This window comes from Schistocerca gregaria, chromosome 1, assembly GCF_023897955.1.
Source record: "Schistocerca gregaria isolate iqSchGreg1 chromosome 1, iqSchGreg1.2, whole genome shotgun sequence".
NCBI lineage: Eukaryota > Metazoa > Arthropoda > Insecta > Orthoptera > Acrididae > Schistocerca > Schistocerca gregaria.
In genome coordinates, this window is record NC_064920.1 from 1105200642 (window position 1) to 1105215937 (window position 15296).

Sequence of the window (15296 nt, forward strand, 5' to 3'; positions counted from 1 at the left end):
TCTGTAGCACGCCATCTTGGTGGTGTAGCAATTTTAATGGCCATTAGTGTAGAAATACGCTACCAACTTTCGTTTATGTCGTACAACTCCTTAGTGTTGTGAATTTTTTCCGTCAGTGTATAAACAAATAGATTTCATTTTACACCTCGGCTGAGGTCGTTGCATATTAGATTGTCATACAATTAATTCATTGTGGAATGACCCCAAGTCACCACCATTTGCGACTTTAGCGTTATCAAGCGAGAACAGTGTCTTCTGATGAAGGCCCGTGCTGACTCGGTACCAGTGATGGCCGTATGGTGGTTAAAAGGAGGCCACTTGAGGACCTACAACCAATCTGTCTGCACCTGCATATGCAGTTATGGCCTGGTGTTTCATTTTATATGACAACAGGAGCACTCTGGTGGGTAGCCCACGCATCTTTGGTGCAAATTTCTACGTCGGTCTGGTGAATCGACTTATTGTGCTGCCATTCATGAAGAGCATTTCAGGGGATGTTTTCCAACAAGATAACGCTTTCCCCGACACTGCTGTTGTAACCTAACGTGCGCTGCAGTGTGTCAGCATGTCTTGGTCTGTGTAACACCTCCGTTTTCATCCCGACCTGATCTGATCGAATAACAGCCCAATATTTATTATTAACATGACCGTGAACCTAATGGGGCTCGTAATCGTAACTGACTGCTACGGAAGTTGTTACCATCCAGTTCGTCCTGTTCAATACTATAATACTGAATGCTTGGTAATAAGGAACACCAACACAGTTTTACTAATTACGAACTTATATCCTTCTCAAAACACAAAAAGGAGACAGCCGCTGCCTTCGTCATACATATCTAATTACGGCTAATCTCAGCACCGGCTTTCTTCATTTGCCATTATCGTCACACGGTAACCCATCACTGTATACAACGGCGATGGTCACACCCTTCTCGGTTAAAAACCCTGTATTCCAAAAATGGCCTCCACACACACACACACACACACACACACACACACACACACACACACACACACACACCATTCCCGCCCACCACTCTGGCGCATCTCGACACTCGCTCTCGCAAGACGTCACAATCGATTGTTCGCCCTGTCGACTTGTGCCGAGTGCAAAGTTATAGTAAGGACCTATGGACCCCTTACACCTGCTCGAACACCAGATCTGTCTGAAATCGAGCACATGTGGGACATCAACGTACAACAACACCAGCGTCATTTACCGACAGCGATAATCGTCCCTGTATTATCCAACCAAGTACAAACAACTCCCTCCCACAAACTGACCTCCGCCACCCGCACAACACAATGCATGCTTGCAACATTTGCAACAGCTTATCTTGCGCTTACGTTAACCTGTGATATTGCATGTTTATCACTTAAGTATATTACCTAGACAAAAGTATTCCCGAAATTATTGTATGGTGTTGCGATTTTTTTCCATCACAGCAGGAAAAGAAAGTTAGTACACCTGGAATACATATGCCTCCTGGCGGATAGTAGATGCACTAATAATGCTTTCTACATCGTCAGGCAACAGACAGTTATTGGTGTAGCGCCATCTGTGTCCACCCTTTCATAGGGAGTGTTGACAGCCAGAAGGCTCAGTGTGGTGCAAAAAACGTGTGAAGGACTCAGGCAACCATGCCACAGAGATGCAGTCGTGCTTCCTACGTCAAATTGAGCGAAATTGAGAGTGGTCAAATTGTGGCCTTCCGAATGGCGAGATGTTGCTTTCGAAGAATTGACTCACAAGTTGGACGACGCTGATATCAGTGGTCACATGAACATACTCACATCCGTAGAGGAGGCTCTGGCGTCCACGTGGCACAGACGCCTGACGCGATCGTCATATCGTAAGGGCAGCAGCGTCAGAACGTACAGCCACAACAGCAAAGATATGAGGGCTTGTGAGGCCAGACGTGTCAACACGAACTGTGGCGAACCGATTATTAGCAGTGGAACCATGGGCATGCACGCCTCTAGCACGTCATGCCACAGCATGAACGGGCATTGCTCGACTTGTGCTGTCCGAGGATCACTTGGAAGATGGAATGGTGCGTCGTTGCCCCAGTGCCAGCTAGACTGGCGTGGCTTGTGCACAAAACGGTTCTCAGGAGTGTACTACGTGAGATTAGAGACCGTGTGTTTATACGAGGGTTCCTTAGAAATAACCTAACTAACTTGGTGCCTGATAATTTCGCCACAGAACAACTCGTTTTACTTCAGAATTGTGTGGATGAGGAAAATGTGATTCAGTCTGGTCACTAAGTCATGTAAATCACACGCAATTCTGCTAGTAACCTAGTAAATAATGTGGGATTACACTAACGTCTCTTCGCGTATCCCTGTGATCATCAATAGCCAAGTTATTACTCATGAAAGTGTGGTAAAGTACCTCTAAGTACGATGTAAACACAATCTGCTTGGTATAACAGCTGTCACATTCAGTTTGACCTCGCCGCAAACCTGAGACCACTAGCAGACAAATGGCTTGAATTCTATTGGTCGGCACCCAGAAACTAATGGCGGATGCCGCGATTGCGCGCGCGTATGTTTCAAACGTTAAGATATTCTAACTCTCTTTGAAGATGACGTTTCACACACTCTTGTAATACACAAAAAACACATACAACTGCAGCAGCACAAATTTAAAAGAAAGAGACAGTTTAAGTAAAAGAAAAATACACTCCTGGAAATTGAAATAAGAACACCGTGAATTCATTGTCCCAGGAAGGGGAAACTTTATTGACACATTCCTGGGGTCAGTACATCACATGATCACACTGACAGAACCACAGGCACATAGACACAGGCAACAGAGCATGCACAACGTCGGCACTAGTACAGTGTATATCCACCTTTCGCAGCAATGCAGGCTGCTATTCTCCCATGGAGACGATCGTAGAGGTACTGGATGTAGTCCTGTGGAACGGCTTGCCATGCCATTTCCACCTGGCGCCTCAGTTGGACCAGCGTTCGTGCTCGACGTGCAGACCGCGTGAGACGACGCTTCATCCAGTCCCAAACATGTTCAATGGATGACACATCCGGAGATCTTGCTGGCCAGGGTAGTTGACTTACACCTTCTAGAGCACGTTGGGTGGCACGGGATACATGCGGACGTGCATTGTCCTGTTGGAACAGCAAGTTCCCTTGCCGGTCTAGGAATGGTAGAACGATGGGTTCGATGACGGTTTGGATGTACCGTGCACTATACAGTGTCCCCTCGACGATCACCAGAGGTGTACGGCCGGTGTAGCAGATCGCTCCCCACATCATGATGCCGGGTGTTGGCCCTGTGTGCCTCAGTCGTATGCAGTCCTGATTGTGGCGCTCACCTGCATGGCGCCAAACACGCATACGACCATCATTAGCACCAAGGCAGAAGCGACTCTCATCGCTGAAGACGACAAGTCTCCATTTGTCCCTCCATTCACGCCTGTCGCGACACCACTGGAGGTGGGCTGCACGATATTGGGGCGTGAGCGGAAGACGGCCTAACGGTGTGCGGGACCGTAGCCCAGCTTCATGGAGACGGTTGCGAATGGTCCTCGCCGATACCCCAGGAGCAACAGTGTCCCTAATTTGCTGGGAAGTGGCGGTGCGGTCCCCTACGGCACTGCGCAGGATCCTACGGACTTGGCGTGCATCCGTGCGTCGCTGTGGTCCGGTCCCAGGTCGACGGGAATGTGCACCTTCCGCCGACCACTGGCGACAACATCGATGCACTGTGGAGACCTCACATCCCACGTGTTGAGCAATTCGGCGGTACGTCCACCCGGCCTCCCGCATGCCCACTATACGCCCTCGCTCAAAGTCCGTCAACTGCACATACGGTTCACGTCCACGCTGTCGCGGCATGCTACCAGTGTTATAGACTGCGATGGAGCTCCGTATGCCACGGCAAACTGGCTGACACTGACGGCGGCGGTGCACAAATGCTGCGCAGCTAGCGCCATTCGACGGCCAACACCGCGGTTCCTGGTGTGTCCGCTGTGCCCTGTTTGTGATCATTGCTTGTACAGCCCTCTCGCAGTGTCCAGAGCAAGTATGGTGCGTCTGACACACCGGTGTCAATGTGTTCTTTTTTCCATTTCCAGGAGTGTACGTATAACTAATTGTGAATCAACAAAGCTAAACTTAAAGTTAATAGTTCAATTCAAGCAATTTTATTTACGTAGCAAAAGCTAATAAAAAAAAAGAAACAAACGATTTACTCTCTGAACAGCTGAATTTTCTCCGTGAGGGACTGACAGATAAGTAAAAAAAATACATTACGAGAACGATCGGCGAGTGGTTTACTGTTGTCTGTGCATCCTTTCTTTAGGTGACAGAGACCTTAAAGCTATTTTCTATCACTACTGGAGAGTGGAGCTCTATGCTAGCTGTTTGCAGACTGTGCTTGTCAAAAAATACTGCAACTCCAGACTTTAAATGGCAAATGATAACTAATTTAAGTTAGTCAGTATGTCATAACGTTCTTTATTATTTATTTCTATATTGTTTCAAAATTTAGGGCATTTCTATAATCGAAGGTATTAAATGTGACTCACGTTATATATTTCCATATGCTAAATCCTAAGTTTTGAAAACTGCAACTTATTACTATAGCACTAGTATAAGCAAAGACTCTTCCTTTTCCACAGTACCAAGGACTGAGTTCAGTGGAGCTGCGCAAAGTGGACCTTCAAATAGTAGACCAAGAGGAATGCGAGGCTGTGTGGAATGACTATGGATACCCTGTCCACCCTACGCAGATCTGCGCTGCTCGTTTCGAGGATCTAAACTACGGCTCCTGTAACGTAAGTAAAGAGCAGACTGGTAGGGAAAAGTATATGCGGGCGAGAAGCACACTGAGGTACTGCAGCTCGTGGGCCGATGTAGAAATACGCCACTTTGTATCTGACAATTGACTTCATACTATGCAGTTAATTTCAGTCAAAGCATTTAAATAAACTCACTACACAATACAAGGAATGGACAGTGTCCTGAAAGGAGGATATAAGATCAACATCACCAAAAGCAAAACGAGGATAATGAAATACAGTCGAACTAAATCAGGTGATGACGTGTGATTTAGATTACGAAATGAGGCATTTAAAGTAGTAGGTGAGTTTTGCTATTTGGGCAGCAAAAAACTGATGATAGTCGAAGCAGAGAGGATGTAAAATGTAGACTGGCAATGGCAAAAATGGCGTTTCTGAAGAAGAGAAGTTTGTTCACATTGAGTATAGATTTAAGTGTTAGGAAATCTTTTGTGGTAGTATATATACGGTGTGTAGTGTGTAAGTGAAACATGGACGATTAATAGTTTAGACAAAAAGAGAACAGAAGCTTTTGAAAAGTATCACATCAAATGAATTCGCAATTGTGAATAAGGTTTACCATCAGCTGTAGAAAGGATGACGATGACGAAAATTTGTGCCGGATCGGACTCGAACCCGGGTGTTCTGTTTATCCTGAGCGGTAGCCTTACCATATGGCTATCCGTGTACGACTCACGGGCAGAGCCAAACTTTCATATGTCTTCAACCAAGTGTCCACTGGTCTCACTGTGAGTCGTGCTCGGATAGCCAAATGGCAAAGCGACTGCTCGTGATAAGCGGGAGATCCGGGTTCGAGTCCCGTTTCGGCACAAATTTTTACTGTTGTCATTCCATTCTACAGCTGATGGGAATCCTTATTCCCAACTGCGAATTCATTTGATGTGTTTCGTAACGGCTGTGGTAGCCGCAGTGCATGTATGCATGCATGCATGTCCAAACGAATTTTGCATCGTAATCAGAATAACATGGGCAGTGCAATATCGCTATTGAAATGTGGTGCTACAAAAGAATGATGACAAATGGATAGGTCACATAACTAATGAGGAGATACTAAATAGAATTGGAGAGAAAATAAATTTGTGGCACAACTTGTCTAAAGAAGGGATCAGGTTGATAGGACACGTTCTGAGACACCAAGGAATCACCAATTTAGTACTGGTGTGAAGCATGAGGAGTAAAATCGTAGAGGGAGACTATCAATTCATAAGCAAATTCAGAAGGACGTAGGTGCATTAGTTACTCGGAGATGAAGAGACTTGCACGGCTTAGAGTAACATGGAGAGCAGCATCGAAAGCATGATATTTTATGTAAATGATGTTGTATTGGTGACATGTCGATGTATCACTTTCTTCCTGCACCCGTGATGATGTGTTTTGGTTTGACACAATATATTGCACATATGATGGAGATTTATTGAGGTGTACTTGCATGAGGTATATTTTATACACCCATGTTGTGTAAATATGTACCTTACCCTATTGATCTGACCTGATTACCTTTGTATTTTCGGTCTATGTGCGTACAGATCCGATGACGGTCATCATACATAAAATTTCGACCCTGACTGTTGAAGGTTTTACTTCTGCATTTCATATTTGATTTTATTGACAGTCGCATGGGAAAATATTGAGGTTGCGGCAGGAAGATTCTGTGGTGGAATATCACATCACTTGTTGTCCGTAACTAATAGAGTATTTGGAATCATCAGCAGGCAGTATTGGTTGAGGAAACAGGAGCGACCGAGCAGCATGCTGCAGCCTCTGTAGCGAATCAATGCAGGCAGTAAGAGAGTGCTCCACGGTCGCCTTTGGAAGAAAGACGACTTTCTTCTTGCGAAACGACGTCCAGCAGGTTTAAGGAACAAATAGACTTTACATACTATATGATTATTCTCTTGCTTCCAGAAAACAAAATGCAGAACGGCGTGTGTAGAGACAGACAATTAAATATAAAACGACGAGTTGTTCATTTCTCATCTTCATCAGTTAGATAGTCCACTAGTCGAAAGCCTATACCACCACCTTTTGCAGCAATGATTGCTTACATAAGGGAAGAGAGCCTATGAGGTTCTAGAAGGTATCGACAGGGATGTGGAGCCATACCGATTCCAACGCCGTGGCCAGCTGCGCTACGTTTCTGGGATAAGTGTTCATGCCATGAACTGCCCGATGGAGGTGCCCTCAGATTCTGGACCGGGTCTTTAATCCGGGAGATTTGGTGGCCATGGGAGTACGGTAAACAGCTCTTAGAACCAAGCACATATACTACGAGCTGTGTGACACGTTGAATTCTCCTGCTGGTAGATGCTATCGTGTCGAGATAAAACGAACTGCATGTAGGGGTGGGACGTTGTCCCGAAGGACAGATGCATACTTGCATTGACCCACTGTTCCTTCAAGAATGACGGTCTTGCCCAGGGAATGCAACGAAACCGTTCCTCAGACCATAACGCCTCCCTCCCCTGACGTGGACCCTTCTGATAATTGTTGCGGTGTGTTTGGTTCCAGACCTTTCAGGCCGTAAACGCCAAGGGTTATTTGTCCAGTGGAGCATAAAAAGTGATTCACCTGGAAAGGCCAACTATCGCCGCTCAGTGGACGTTCAGGTCTACATCTACAACTACATTTATACTCCTCAAGACACCCAAGGGTGAGTGGCGGAGGACAATTTACGTGCCACTGTCATTACCACCTCCCTTTCCTGTTCCAGTCGCGAATGGTTCGCGGAAGAACGAGTGCCGGAAAGCCTCCGTACGCGCTCGAATCTCTCTAATTTTACATTCGTGATCTCCTCGGGAGGTATAAGTAGCGGGAAGCAATATATTCGATACCTCATCCAGGAACGCACCCTCTCAAAATCTGGACAGCAAGCTACACCGCGATGCAGAGCGCCTCTCTTGCAAAGGCTGCCACTTGAGTTTGCTAAACATCCCCGTAACGATATCACGCTTACCAAATAACCCTGGGACGAAACTCGCCGTTCTTCTTTGGATCTTCTCTCCTCTGTCAACCCGACCTGGTACGGATCCCACACTGATGAGCAATACTCAATTATAGGTCGGACGAGTGTTTTGTAAGCCACTTCCTTTGTTGATGGACTACATTTCCTAAGGACTCTCTCAATGATCTCAACCTGGATCCCGCATTACCAACAATTAATTTTATATGATCACTCCACTTCAAATCGTTCCGTACGCATACTCCCAGATATTTTACAGAAGTAGCTGCTACCAGTGTTTGTTCCGGTATCATATAATCACACAATAAAGGGTCCTTCTTTCTGCGTATTGAATGGGCATCGAGTAGACACAGTTGGTACCTGCTGGTTCACTTGCGCTGTCAGCTGCTCAACAGGTGCACGCCTACTCGCCAGTACACGCCACCGCAGCCTCCGTTCACCCCTGTCATCTACGGCCCGCGGTGCACCACAGTTTATTCGGCGCCGCTCTTGGACATCGCCGTTTTGCCATGGGCAGTATACTTTAACCACGGCGGCTCGCTGGCAGTTTACACACTTAGCCGTTTCGGAAATACTTCCAATCTTGGCTCAAACGCCTATGATCATACCCTTTCGTTGCACCTCAGGGAAATATTTCCGTTTCCACACTATGACGCGACTGCCCTGTTTTCCGGGTCCCAACGCCACGCTTTGTACACCCTCCACTGCGTGTTGCCACCTGCCACCCGTCTGTGGGTGGTTGGTGCACGTCGACTTCGGACATAGACGTTGGTCACATTTGTGTGATTGGCTAGTGTAATAAGTGGTGAGGATTTTTGACCCTGCTAGTGTTGGACTGAAACGGTAGTTCTAATCGTTTCTTTTTTTAATTTTTTAATTTTTGGTTGGCAAAATCCATTGCCTCTTGTACGTGACGCCAGTTCCACACTCAAACACGCCTCTCCAGTGCAGTTGTAACCTCATCATCATCATCATCATCATCATCAACATCATTTAAGACTGATTATGCCTTTCAGCGTTCAGTCTGGAGCATAGCCCCCTTTATAAAATTCCTCCATGATCCCCTATTCAGTGCTCACATTGGTGCCTCTTCTGATGTTAAACCTATTACTTCAAAATCATTCTTAACCGAATCCAGGTACCTTCTCCTTGGTCTGCCCCAACTCCTCCTACCCTCTACTGCTGAACCCATGAGTCTCTTGGGTAACCTTGCTTCTCCCATGCTTGTAACATGACCCCACCATCTAAGCCTGTTCGCCCTGACTGCTACGTCTATAGAGTTCATTCCCAGTTTCTCTTTGATTTCCTCATTGTGGACACCCTCCTGCCATTGTTCCCATCTACCAGTACTTGCAATCATCATAGCTACTTTCATATCCGTAACTTCAACCTTGTTGATAAGGTTACCTGAATCCACCAAGCTTTCGCTCCCATACAACAAAGTTGATCGAAAGATTGAACGGTGCACAGATAACTTAGTCTTGGTACTGGCTTCCTTCTTGTAGAAGAGAGTAGATCGTAGCTGAGCGCTCACTGCATTAGCCTTACTACACCTCGCTTCCAGTTCTTTCACTATGTTGCCATCCTGTGAGAACATGCATCCTAAGTACTTGAAACCGTCCACCTGTTCTAACTTTGTTCCTCCTATTTGGCACTCAATCCGTTTATACCTCTTTCCCACTGAAATTACTTTCTTTTTGGTGATGCTAATCTTCATACCATAGTCCTTACATTTCTGATCTATCTCTGAGATATTACTTTGCAAACTTTCAATCGAATCTGCCATCCGCATATGCTTATTTTGTGTTCACATATCTTGATCTCACCCAACCAGTCTATTGTTTTCAACATATGATCCATAAATAATATGAACAGCAGTGGAGACAGGTTGCAGCCTTGTCTTACCCCTGAAACTGCTCTGAACCATGAACTCAATTTACCGTCAACTCTAACTGCTGCCTGGCTATCCATGTAAAGACCTTTAATTGCTTGCAAAAGTTTGCCTCCTATTCCATAATCTTGTAGAACAGACAATAACTTCCTCCTCATATGCCTTTTCTAGATCTATAAAGCATAGATACAATTCCATGTTCCACTCAAAACACTTCTCCATTATTTGCCGTAAGCTAAAGATCTGGTCCTGACAACAATACCTGAAAAGATTTTACCCACAACGCTGATTAAAGAGATACCTCTGTAGTTTTTACAATCTTTTCTGTTTCCATGTTTAAAGATTGGCGTGATTACTGCTTTTGTCCAGTCTGATGGACCCTGTCCCGACTCCCAGGCCATTTCAATTATCCTGTGTAGCCATTTAAGACCTGAGATTCCACTGAATTTGATGAGTTCCGACTTAATTTCATACACCCCAGTTGCTTTATTGCACTGCAATCTATTGACCATTTTCTCCACTTCCTCAAATGTGATCATATTTCCTTCATCATTCATATCCCATTCTACCTCGAAATCTGAAACATTACTGATCGTATCTTCACCTACATTGAGCAACTCTTCAAAATATTCCCTCAGTCTTCCCAAGGCATCCACAGGATTCACCAGCAGTTTTCCTGACCTGTCCAAAATACTTGTCATTTCCTTCTTACCTCCCTTTCTAAGACTGCTAATTACACTCCAGAATGGTTTTCCAGCAGCTTGACCCATAGTCTCCAACCTGTTTCCAAAGTCTTCCCGAGAATTCTTCTTGGATGCTGCAATTATCTGTTTGGCTTTGTTTCTTTCTTCAACATAACTTTCTCTGTCTCACTGATTTCTAGTCTGTAGCCTTTTTTGATACGCCTTCTTTTTCCTTTTACAGGCTGCCTTGACTGTGTCATTCCACCAAGCTGTTTGCTTCATCCTGCTTTTACACACTACTGTTCCAAGACATTCTTTAGCCACTCCTAGTACTGTGTCCCTGTACCTTGTCCATGCCTTTTCCAATGACTGTAACTGACTACATTCAGCTAACTGGTACCTTTCTGAGATCGCTGTTATGTACTTGTGCCTGATTTCCTTATCCTGAAGTTTCTCCACTCTTATCCTTCTACATATGGACCTGACCTCCTGCACTTTCGGCCTCACAATCCCAATTTCACTGCAGATTAAATAGTGATCAGTGTCATCAAAGAATCCCCTGAATAAACGTGTTTCCCTCACAGCCTTCCTGAATTCCTGATCTGTTATTATATAGTCAATGACAGATCTGGTTCCCCTGCCTTCCCAAGTATACCGGTGAACGTTCTTATGTTTAAAAAAAGGAATTTGTGATTACTGAGCTCTTACTGGCACAGAAATCCAAGAGTTGTTTCCCGTTCCCTTTGGCCTCCATATCCTCTCCAAATTTACCCATAACCCTTTCATACCCTTCTGTTCGATTTCCAATCCTGGCGCTGAAATCACTCATGAGCAGAACACTGTCCTTGTCCTTTACTCTAACGACTACATCACTGAGTGCCTCATAAAATCCATCTTATCTTGATCTGTCCCTCCACATTGCGAATATACTGACACAATCCTAATTTTCTTGCTAGACACTGTCAAATCTATCCACATCAGTAGTTCGTTTACATACCTTATTGCAACCTCTGATGATAAATTTTGTGCGCTGTCTGATGTACTTTGTGTAGTCCGTCAGAATTTTCTACTACACACCTGGAAATGAAAAAAAGAACACATTGACACCGGTGTGTCAGACCCACCATACTTGCTCTGGACAATGCGAGAGGGCTGTACAAGCAATGATCACACGCACGGCACAGCGGACACACCAGGAACCGAGGTGTTGGCCGTCGAATGGCGCTAGCTGCGCAGCATTTGTGCACCGCCGCCGTCAGTGTCAGCCAGTTTGCCGTGGCATACGGAGCTCCATCGCAGTCTTTAACACTGGTAGCATGCCGCGACAGCGTGGACGTGAACCGTATGTGCAGTTGACGGACTTTGAGCGAGGGCGTATAGTGGGCATGCGGGAGGCCGGGTGGACATACCGCCGAATTGCTCAACACGTGGGGCGTGAGGTCTCCACAGTACATCGATGTTGTCGCCAGTGGTCGGCGGAAGGTGCACGTGCCCGTTGACCTGGGACCGGACCGCAGCGACGCACGGATGGACGCCAAGACCGTAGGATCCTACGCAGTGCCGTAGGGGACCGCACCGCCACTTCCCATCAAATTAGGGACACTGTTGCTCCTGGGGTATCGGCGAGGACCATTCGCAACCGTCTCCATGAAGCTGGGCTACGGTCCCGCACACCGTTAGGCCGTCTTCCGCTCACGCCCCAACATCGTGCAGCCCGCCTCCATTGGTGTCGCGACAGGCGTGAATGGAGGGACGAATGGAGACGTGTCGTCTTCAGCGATGAGAGTCGCTTCTGCCTTGGTGCTAATGATTGTCGTATGCGTGTTTGACGCCGTGCAGGTCAGCGCCACAATCAGGACTGCATACGACTGAGGCACACAGGGCCAACACCCGGCATCATGGCGTGGGGAGCGATCTCCTACACTGGCCGTACACCTCTGGTGATCGTCGAGGGGACACTGAATAGTGCACGGTACATCCAAACCGTCATCGAACCCATCGTTCTACCATTCCTAGACCGGCAAGGGAACTTGCTGTTCCAACAGGACAATGCACGTCCGCATGTATCCCGTGCCACCCAACGTGCCTTAGAAGGTGTAAGTCAACTACCCTGGCCAGCAAGATCTCCGGATCTGTCCCCCATTGAGAATGTTTGGGACTGGATGAAGCGTCGTCTCACGCGGTCTGCACGTCCAGCACGAACGCTGGTCCAACTGAGTCGCCAGGTGGAAATGGCATGGCAAGCCGTTCCACAGGACTACATCCAGCAACTCTACGATCGTCTCCATGGGAGAATAGCAGCCTGCATTGCTGCGAAAGGTGGATATACACTGTACTAGTGCTGACATTGTGCATGCTCTGTTGCCTGTGTCTATGTGCCTGTGGTTCTGTCAGTGTGATCATGTGATGTATCTGACCCCAGGAATGTATCAATAAAGTTTCCCCTTCCTGGGACAATGAATTCACGGCGTTCTTATCTCAATTTCCAGGAGTGTATGTACTGCATATGGTGGTAACCATATTGAACACGTTCTGTAATGTAAAACACTGTTAAGTAAACAGTACAGTACTTCGATGAACTGATGGCGCTTGTGTATTAGTGTCCTTGTTGTTTTTGGCATTAAAAAGCTTTCTCTGCTTCCGAACTACTTTCAGTACGATTACACTACTGGCCATTAAAATTACTACACCAAGAAGAAATGCAGATCATAAACGGGTATTCATTGGACAAATAGATTATACTAGAACTGACATGTGATTACATTTTCACGCAGTTTGGGTGCATAGATCCTGAGAAATCAGTCCCCAGAACAACCACCTCTGGCCGTAATAACGGCCTTGATACGTCTGGTCATTGAGACAAGCAGATCTTGGATGGCGTGTACCGGTACAGCTGCCCATGCAGCTCCAACACGATACCTCTTGATGAAGATTAGTGACTGGCGTATTGTGCCGAGCCAGTTACTCGGCCACCATTGACCAGACGATTTCTATTGATGAGAGATCTGGGGAATGTGCTGGCCAGGGCAGCAGTCGAACATTTCCTGTATTCAGAAAGGCCCGTACAGGACCTGCAACATTCGGTCGTTCATTATCCTGCTGAAATGTAGCGTTTCGCAGGGATCGAATGAAGGGTAGAGCCACGGGACGTAACACATCTGAAATGTAACGTCCACTGTTCAATGTGTCGTCAATGCAAACAAGAGGTGACCGAGACGTGTAACCAATGGTACCCCATACCATCACGCCAGGTGATATGCCAGTATGGCGATGACGAATACACGCTTCGAATGTGCGTTCACCGCAATGTCGCCAAACACGGACACGACCATCATGATGCTGTAAACAGAACCTGGATTCATCCGAAAAAATGACGTTTTGCCATTCGTGCACTCAGGTTCGTCGTTGAGTACACCATCGCAGGCGATGGCCAGTAGTGTAGTTCCTGTCACAAACTGGTTGTACTTCGTCTCCTCTGTTAGATATTTCACTTTTGTTGGCAATCTTTTGAAACATGCTGTATACCTGTGCACAGCTCTAAGTGTTTTATGGTAGTGATGACATCAGAGTAATAGAGATCTTTCTCGAATTCTCCCAATTTTTGCCTCATAATACATTCTTTCCTTCTGTATAAGTTTCTGTAATATCACTATGAATTGCTAAGAAACTATCATCGAATTATGACAAACATAAAAAGATTAACTCAGTTTCAAAAAAAGGAAATTCTTCAGTAACAGTATATTATTACTCACTAAAACCAATATTTCTACTAATATCTGTATGAGGTTGCAGTACTGTCCAGAAAATACATGACGGTAGGGAATTTTAGAAGGAAACTTAAAATTCTTTGTTTCATTCCATATCGTCAGCATTTCTTTGTCTCTCTATACAGAAATCGAGCTTAATTGACACATGTGATGTGTGTGAAAATGTTAAACACATGAAGATATATTAAAATGTCTGAATACTCATTAACTATAACTAGGTGTTTGCTTGTTATGTATTTTCACGGATCAGAGGAATGTATTTCAGTAAACATTATTGATTTATACTAAAGTAATTAAAAGGCTATCTACTTGAGAGTTAGATTTGGAACTTTCCTTTCCTACATGGCACACGAAGATTTCATAGCATATAAAATAGAATCAGAATGAGTTGGAGACAATATCATGAACTTTATTTCAAAATTACATTTTAGCAGAAGTAAGCTCAAACTACATTCCAGAACTGCATGCTATACAATTTTTTTCATAGACCCGTAGTCTAAAATGACAATTGTACTCCGTATGTTAATTAACGTACTTATATATTTAAGGATGTGAACTGCTATAGACCCTCATCACTGATACTTTTCACTAGAAGAAATGTGTATTATGTTACGAATGGTCAGGATATAACTTTCCATACTCTGTTTCTCTGCACATACCTCAAGTGACTTTATCCAGTGATTTTTGCAGGGTGATTCAGGCGGTCCTCTGCTCTACGAGGGAAAGATTGTGGGGCTGGTTACGAGTGCGCTACCCCTCCGTACCCCTCTGTCGGCACCCGTGTCCCAAGCTACGTGGACTGGATCATCGAGAACACCAACGGAACACTGGTGCTGCACTAGCGCCGTTATATTTGTATTTGCTACACTTTCTAAACACTGATCAAAATTAATGTTATTACAATATCTTATCAATGTTAACAACTATGTACAAATGACAATAAAGTTTTGTTTATCGGCGATCTTGTACTTAGTATGTAGCAGTGGATTATTCTGACATACTTTACATTATAATGCTTGTCATTTAATGCTAATCTTATACAGAAAGGTGAAAACATGCAGGTCTGACGGTCAGTCAGCAAATTTCAGGCATCACCTGGAAAATAAACTGTGACCATGAAACGTGGTGAAGGGGTCAGTCACCCTGAACATAATCAGCGCTCACTACGAC

The 15296-nt window shown here is 45.4% G+C and overlaps 1 protein-coding gene across 1 annotated transcript in view; it reads left to right on the top strand.

Annotated features, from left to right (window-relative positions):
- Positions 1–15085, top strand: part of LOC126282825 (trypsin delta-like) — a 53998-nt gene extending 38913 nt beyond the window's left edge. Inside the window, exons 6-7 of the mRNA XM_049982224.1 lie at positions 4647–4802; positions 14817–15085. Coding sequence (XP_049838181.1) covers positions 4647–4802; positions 14817–15008 — 348 coding nt within the window. The 3' untranslated portion in view covers positions 15009–15085. The remainder of the gene's footprint in view (positions 1–4646; positions 4803–14816) is intronic.
- Positions 15086–15296: the final 211 nt, after the last annotated feature.